Raw genomic sequence first — 8,564 nt, forward strand, 5'->3', positions numbered from 1 at the left:
TTGTTCATTCTCTTGTGGTGAATTCCAGAAGTTAAAGAAGTAAAACAATGCTAGTCACTTAACAAGCCTCCTAGCTAGAAAAGGAAGGACTGAAGAATAGAGGAGAACAAACAGTTATTTAAATCACAACAACTAGACCAAGTAATTGGCAAGACAAGTCCAACATGTAGGGCAGCTCCAGTTCCGATTGTTGGATAGTCCTTTGCTGAAAAATTAGCAAGTTTCCGTTCACCAAATCTGCTTTGTCAGCCTTATTACTATACATGCACTAACTAATACCCCATTCACAACAACAACAAGATGTGTTTAATTAAACTGGGTTTAACAAAATGAAAATCAGTCACAGAAAAATGACTGGCTTTTACAAGAGAAGAGATTCAGGTGAGTTTCAATACATGCTTTGATCTGTGCTAAACATGTAAAGGAAAGGTAAAAAAAAGTCTGGGACACTTTCTGTATAGATATTCTAAATGTTAATGTGAAGGTGGCTTGACACGAAGTACTATGTACAAGGCGTCATGAAGTGTGTTTGAATTCAAACTCAGTCTCTCTCTCTGCCAGGGTGGTTTTGGTGGATGGAATCTAATGCCAAGCATGAAGCGACTAGGAGTATTTCTACTCCCCCCTGGATGGGATGCTAGGTAGTCCATCGCAGGGCTACCCCCAGCATTAAATTCACCATTACCCATTTAAACACCTGGGTGGAGAGAGGAACCGTGAGAGTAAATGTCTCCGGCCAGGGCCTGAACCCAGACCACTCGCTCTGGAGTCGAGCACACCAACCATGAGGCCACTGTGCCTCCCACGCGCTAAATATGTAGTCAACAAAAATTAGAATACATGATTTAAAAAGAAAACACTTTGAAACCGTGTGTAACTAAACATGTTCAAAACATGGTTAATTTAAGGCTTGGTGTGAATGGTGCATAGTAAGTGTTTTCAAAAAAGGTAAATATGTACACTTGGGTCTGTTACTGTGCTTTTCAAAAATTATTACTGGAAGAAACGTTTTAGATTTTTCAGGGAATAAGCAACATGCAGTTTGAATGAAATGCACATAATTAGATTAATTCCAACATTGAAACATGTCTTAATTAAAGTGTCCTCTTGCTCTTCTCCCCAACTTCACTCGGCATAACTTTTCCAGGGGGTAGGGGGTAGGGGGTGAAGGGTACCATAGCTGCAACAATCCATATCTTTACAAAAATCCTAACCTTAGGCCTTAACATTATGCTTTAGATGTTTAGGCCTAAGGTTAGCATTTTTGTAAAGGTTTGGGTTCTTTCAGCTAGCGTACCCTCACCCCCTACCCCCCGCCCCCGGAATAGTCATGCCCACTTCACTCATGTCATTACCGTAACATCCCAAAGGCTCCCCTAAACTCTTTTCCTCAAGTAGAGATAAAACAGCTTGATTTACCTTGATGTAAATTATGTTTAAGAAATAGAAAACATGTACCGTGTTTCTATCGAGTTATAGAAACACGAGTGAAAGTTTGGGAGAACGAGAAATGCTGTGGGAACAAGAGCTGCAGGCGAGTGTTTCCACAGCTTTTTCAAGTTCTCCCAAACTTTCACTCATGTTTCTATAACCCGATAGAAACAAGGAGTACATGTTTTCTATTTCTTTTAGAAAACAACGCGATGAGAAAAAGGAAATCAACTTCTTAACTCTTAATTATCAAAATGTAAATTCTCTTTGCTTGCGCCATCAGTACGTCAACAGCTCGTGCTATTTGTCTCTCCATTGAGGTATATAGAAATACGATTTTTAACCAATCAGCGAGCATATTTTCTTGGGACTGTTTTCTAATACTATATACCACCTAAGTTAATTGTGCTCTCCACTTGCTGATTGGCTAACTTGGAGGTCATTATCCAAGTATTAGTCACCCCCGATTAGACGGCACATGAGATTTAAAATTTCCAACTACATTTTACGAAAGTAAAGTAGTTTTTTGGTTTTCTTTTTATTCAACTTGTGTGGTATACTGGTATTCTAAAACATTATTTACCTCTCTGTCGGTGAATAATATTGTTAACTATTAGCAACCTAAACACTTACCTTTTTGTTGGAAATAAGTATAACTTCTTACAATTTAGGAGGCACTCTCACATTGTATATATTAAATAATATTATTGTCTACATTCCTGGAAAAGTGTATTTCTTAAACTGCTACATCTTGTTCCTTGGATTTTCAAATCTCTTCTTGGACATCAAAATTAATAAACAAATTCAACTAAGTTTGTAAATAAAAAACTCAAGTAACAGAACAAGTATGAAAATTAATAATCTAACATGAAAAATTGATTGGCAAGTTACATGAGTGCAATCTCGTTCCCAGGGTCTCTCTTCTCTAACTCTACACATTTGTCTGCTCCAAAAAAATGATAAAAAACACCTACAAACTGCAAAAAATAAGTCCCCTACGACTTAAATTACTGATTGTTCCTCCTTGGACTCCTGTCTATTCTTGGGTTGCAAGTCACGCAAGCGAAAACATAAATCGCTTACCATTTAAGAAATTGAGCCAAGAAATGGATATGTTATAGAAGAGGAATAAATAATCAATGGTCCAAGTCTCAGGGCTGTGCGATATTCCGTACTCGAGTTATTCAGCAAAATATATTACTTAAATTTGTTGAGTTTAGTATGGAGGCGCCATGTTGGTGTACTGCTGAAGTACACCAACATGGCGGCCGGAAACCTGTAGAAACATCTGGAATTTGGTTTGGTTGTCTTTAACACTTTCTGCTGTATAATGAGCTAGCAAACATTCGTATAGACACGTCTCCTAATATTAGCTGTTTAGGCCACAAAAACACGAGGAAAATTGATGTTTTATGCAACTGGCATGTTTTTCAAAAGCCGTCAACGGCGGGTCTAATCTGCAGGTCACAGGTCACAGGTTGCAGGTCATTGTTTCACCAATACAGAAAAATGCCCTTAACATTCTTAAAAGCTAACCTTAGGCCTAAATTTAGCTTTTAAGAATGTTTAGGATACTTTCTGCAACCCGCGACCTGCAGATTAGACCCGCCGAGCCATCAACATGTCACGCACTTTGAAAAACTCTGAAATTGAAACTGCTCTATTTCCGAAACGATACACGGTACCGAGCTGAAACCTCGTGTAGCTGATCGAGATAAAAACTCAAAAGGCTCTTTAGTTTTGTATTTTATTTTTTTCTTTCCACCATATAATGAAGTTATGAGGTCATGTAACCCCTGTTACAGATGCACAGTGGACCAATCTGCTGTGCTGATCCTCAATCTGTCTCTTGTATACATAGCTCATGCATCACTCTGTCATGATCACAGGGCACAGGTCACAGGTCATTGTTTTACTAATACAGAATGTATCCTAAACATTCATACAAGCTAACCTTAGGCCTAATTAGGCCTAAACAAACGTTTTTAGGCTTAAGGTTAGCTCTTCTGAATGTTTAAGATACTTTCTGTATTGGTAAAACAATGACCTGTGCCCTGTGCCCTGTGACCTGTGTTTTGTACCTGCCGCTCTGTCATCGTGTCAATAGAACAAGCAGAAGGCTTTTCCATTTGATGCAATGTTGGTAAATGCCATGATTTAACAGTGGAGGCAATCTTTCTTTGAGTGTTAAAAGGGGATTTTATTTCATGAGAAAACTGAACAAGAGAATAAAACGGTTCTATTTACTTATTCCTTTATTTTGCCAACCTTTGCTGCAAAAAAGAAAATAATAAAAATAAATACATGCTGAGTTTAAGATGATATCCTTTGGAAACATCCGGTCTTCATGTTAATATAAAACCTACAACATTAATTTTACTTTACTTAAGAAATTAAGTATTAACCCAAGTTTTATGGCGTTTACACTCTGCTTATGCTTGGCATTTCTTTAATCTAATTGTAAAATTGGATGAGGCTATGGGCCAGGTCTAACTTCTAGCAGTTGGAGAAATTTGTTTTCGTCCAGTCACTTCTGTTTATTGGAAGCACACTGTTCAATCTAATTTGCTGAATTATTGATCACGGACAGTAAATCGATCTACTAATTTGCTGTAAAAAATTTGTGCATTGATTGAAATTTTGATATATCCAGTGTATTAAATTTATGGCAATATTCCACACTATATGCATCCCAAGTTATTGAAGTGCTTATGAAGGGATGTCAGTGGTATTATACATATCACACCTCTGACATTTACATGTAAACTGTATTTAACAAAGAATGGTCTGTTAAGCCAGTTGTTTGCCAAAACAGCCACCTACCGAAAATTTTGGCTGCCTTCTTGTCATTTAAACAAAGTCCCAATTTCAACAAAATTCTTGTCTTAATGAGCAAAAACACCATTTCAAAGTACCCGGTACTTAAACTGAGCATTTCCAGTTTTTTAGGACTTTCTGGGCAAGCAGTCCGATACAAGACACTTTGTTTTAATTTCCTGTAAAATTCTCTTTCTGCCCGAGAAATTACCGATACCCAGCAGTTGGCTCCAAGTGACACTGAGTAGTTCATTACCGTCACTTCAGTTGTCCATGTCTTTAAGTGTCAAGTTCCAGGACACACAACATTGTTAGCGTTCTGTTCTCAAGAAAGCTTTGGACCGCTTTGGATCGATATCTACATAAACATCTCAACAAACTGGTTACTTGTACACTACAAGTCTAAAAGTTCAGTCAGCCTTTGATCAACTGGATTACTCCTTGGAGAAAGCTGCCGCAATTCCAAACTCTTTGCTGTGAAACACCTGTACAATGTGCTTGGTCCGCTCCTCACGTGACCCATTTAAAACATATTTCACTGTTATAGTCAGGCCAAGTGGTTGCTAAGAAAAAAAGGCAGTACTTCTGTTAGACATTATTCCTTAGTTTTGAAATTACCACGCAAATAATGTAGCCCAGTTTAGGTTCACTAAAGGGGTGTACGGCTTAACACAAAAAACAACACTGCTTGCTGTCTGTCTAAGATTTAGGCAAGTCATGTTGGATAGGGTTAATAGGTGGGTTCATACCAGCGGAGTAAGTACATGTATACCTTAAGTATGCCCATAGCTCAAGCAACCTTGAGATTGTCCATGTTTACTTACCATGACGAGTGTCGATATTAGAATAATTCAAAGTATGCTTTCAAAGTTATTGGGTTGTCGATCAAGTTATGCGGCAAATGTGTTCGATAGTAAGGATGGTCTGAACAAGACTTGAGAGTGTACATTGGCTTCTTTGAAGGGAATGCATTACCATGGCCACAAAGTAGGCTACTTGAGCTGAAATTAAACCAGTTCACATCTGAAGTAGGCCTCAAGTGTACTTAAGGTATACTTACTCTGCTAGTTTGAACCGACATAATAACTGTCTATCTACAAATACCCTGTGCTGTTTGCCTTGAGCATTAAGGCTAGTGTAATGGTCAATGTCTACATTCCCACCTCTGAAATCTTCCACAGGCTGAACTTCAATATTCAATATATTCTCCAGGATCTCAGCTGGTTTAATTTCCTTCCCCATAAAAATGGACTCCCACCCAATTACATCTGGCTGACCACACCCAGAGTCATCAATGATTATTATGGTATTGAGATATTGTTGGCTACTTGGTTGGTTGTCTGAATAAATCTCTTCACATTTCACGAGTAGCCAAATTTTCAGCCATCTTAATTGACATCAAATTTATCAGCAACATTTGGATCAAGGGAGATGTGCAGGTTCACACTCTCTGATCACGTAGTGTTATTGGCACAAAGACAAAAAAAGCAGTTTACTTGCTGCAATTTTTGCATTTTGTAGACAGAAGCACATGATGTGTTACTTGGTCATCACTAATACCCGGTAATGCATTTTTATTATACAGTTGGGAGTGTTTTACTGGGAACTAAAACACTCGTACTGTAGAATCAATACAACCGCTACATCCGGGAACAGTAGCGTATTTTTCATATTTAACACAAGTGTGCATACTGAGCAATGACATCACAATTTTGACCTTTTTTCCCTGTCCTCTTTTGTTTGTATTAATACCTAAAAGCCTCCTTTTTAATCTCTACCATACTGTCTATTTAATTTCCACGATAATAATAAAACGAAAATTACATGTTAACTCAAACATATGAATTTTATGTTCTTGCAAGTACAATACATTTATATAATTATTGTTCTTGCCACTCAAACATAAAATGCATATCCTCCATGTAACCACTCCCTCATCTGTCATGATTTTGATTTTCAGAGCCTCTGGTGTTTTAAATTAGTGACATGCTTACCTTGAGTCTTTGTATGTTGTATATGTCACTAATTCTCTCGACAGGGCTTTTGGAAGGTGTGTCCTGCCCAGCACCATCCCGCCACGACCTTGCAGCAACTCCATTCACAGACTCTGGGGACTTCTAGAAAGTAAGCAACAATGTGGTTGCATGATTATTGATGTTGTAACAGGGTTCCATAATAGGTACTTATTGACTGAGTGGGAGGGTCAGACAGTGAAATATTTGGCCTGAAGTCATGACATGTCTGGCTCGACCTACACTCAGTCAGTAAGCATTTTATCAAATTATGGGCTCTTTACACTATTCACGAGCACTCAGAATATGAAGTTTGGACAAAATAAGTCACAGAAAATTTGTCTCATACAGTAATTTTATGTTGTTTGCGTTTGCTTTTCTGGATGTTTAAGAGCAACAAAATCCCCTAACATTGCATCGCATGGAACAGTACGTGTTCCTAGTAGGGCCATACGGCTTTTTCCGGCCATGCTTGCGTTAATGCATGCGGCCCTTATGTGGGGATTTTCCCAATAGTTTAACAATGAAGACATGTGCGGGGTCGCACAGGCCATATGATAATTATTAATCACTGCAGGACTTCAAGAATCTATGTAACACCACTTATAAAACTCATTAATAATATTATTATTCATGATGAAAAAACATTTTAAGATAATGTTTTACTATCAACAATCAATATCTGCGTATCTAATACAGATTTCTCTTTATTTATACATAACGTTTCTTTCGATTTCCCTGTTAAAATGTCTTGAATCACCAAAAATACCTAGTGTACATTACCACTCAAATGCTGACATTTGATACATCATATACAATATTTCCGTCAGATCTGTAACACATTTACAACTCTCAGTGTAAATTTGAGGTCCATTGGTGTAGACCTAGCTTTTTGTTGGAAGGTGGATAGTGCACCATTAGTCACAATTATTACTATTCAGCAGATAGAGACATCACTTTTAGAACAATGTGGGCCTGAAGTCAACCCCTGTAATCAGAAAGTTAGCTGTCTTAATGTACTGTACTTTGTATGATCATATACAGATAACAAAATCAAGTCTTGTGGTTTGTTTTATGTTATCACGAGTGTAGGGCCAACAAGACCAAATAACTTGACCCATCCGAACTGTCATATTAGGAACAAACATGTAATTAATTATCCCTAATGAAGTCTCCTTCAGCCTGCCTGAGAATGATGAGCTGTCATTTCTAGCAAAGGACCCAGCAGTTCCAGAGAACAACATGTACTTTAGTGGTGGGTCAAGTCCAAACTCAATTAACAGTGTGACCCCGCAAGTGAGGAATATAAATTATGTGTCATGTGTGAGTCTACATTTTCCACATTTCTTCACATATAAGACAAGTGATTTTGTTTTTGGTATTTGAATCAAAATTTGGGCAGATCTGTTTGGCGTACAGTTGTGGGCTTAGTTTCCAAAACAAAATTAATACAATATTGCTGAACATGTATAGTTTCTACCTCTGGCTTAGACAAGTTATCAATGATGTAAAAGTAATAAAACAACAACAGTAACTTTTGAACTTTTGGCAGGAGAATAAGTAGCTAATGAGTGAGTGAAGTTTTTACTTTACAAGGGTTGCAATCAATAGCTTAGGAAAGGCTAATAAACTTGTGGCCTTGGATTAGAGCAACAGGACGCATAACATTGGCAACTCCATGCCCTGCACTTTTCAAATATTGTGTGGGATCTTCAAAATCCCACAGAATTTACAAACAATAGTTGCAAGACAGGGCCTACTGTTAATAGTCCAAGTTATCAGAGAAGACTTGAATGTCTTACTATTTTGTAAATGTACAGAAATTACAAAGGCATCACTTCCTCATCAGTTGCAGTCAAGCTATCTCATGCGTGAAATGAGTATTGAAATCCACATGCCAGTTTTTAACTTTGCTCTCAAGATTCTGAATTCCCTTGGATATTCCCTTGATATTATTATCGCAAATAGTTGGCTATAAACTTTCATGTTAATATAAAATAAACGGTGTTTGAAAAGTAAAAACCGTTTCAAGTGTTAGATGAATTATTGTTCAGTTATTGTAAATTTATCACAGCAACTTTCAGGAAAAACGTCAAGATTCCATTCAAATCTCGGAAGCTCTAAAGAGGAATTTGAATTTTATTTTCAGTCTTGTGGATACTGGTCACACCTCACATAGCTTGACTGTAAAGACCCCGAGTGTTGGTCCGGACAGAGCTGAACTCACGGCATGGTTGTCTGATGCTCAGCTAACTGGGCCAACTGATCGGTGGTTATGTAATGTTGCAAATACATGTACATGTA

General features: G+C 37.7%; 1 protein-coding gene across 3 annotated transcripts in view; it reads right to left on the reverse strand.

Annotated features, from left to right (window-relative positions):
* Window positions 1–3,700: 3,700 nt before the first annotated feature.
* LOC137992445 (mucosa-associated lymphoid tissue lymphoma translocation protein 1-like) overlaps window positions 3,701–8,564 on the reverse strand; it is a 36,262-nt gene continuing 31,398 nt past the window's right edge. For 2 of the 3 annotated variants that reach the window (XM_068837790.1, XM_068837787.1), the window contains exons 14-15: window positions 6,243–6,365; window positions 3,701–4,811 (exon numbers count right to left, since the gene is read on the reverse strand). In XM_068837790.1, the coding sequence (XP_068693891.1) occupies window positions 4,683–4,811; window positions 6,243–6,365 (252 nt within the window). In that variant the 3' untranslated portion in view covers window positions 3,701–4,682. The remainder of the gene's footprint in view (window positions 4,812–6,242; window positions 6,366–8,564) is intronic. The other variant, XM_068837789.1, reaches the window with a different exon arrangement.

Source organism: Montipora foliosa, chromosome 2, assembly GCF_036669935.1.
Source record: "Montipora foliosa isolate CH-2021 chromosome 2, ASM3666993v2, whole genome shotgun sequence".
Lineage (NCBI taxonomy): Eukaryota > Metazoa > Cnidaria > Anthozoa > Scleractinia > Acroporidae > Montipora > Montipora foliosa.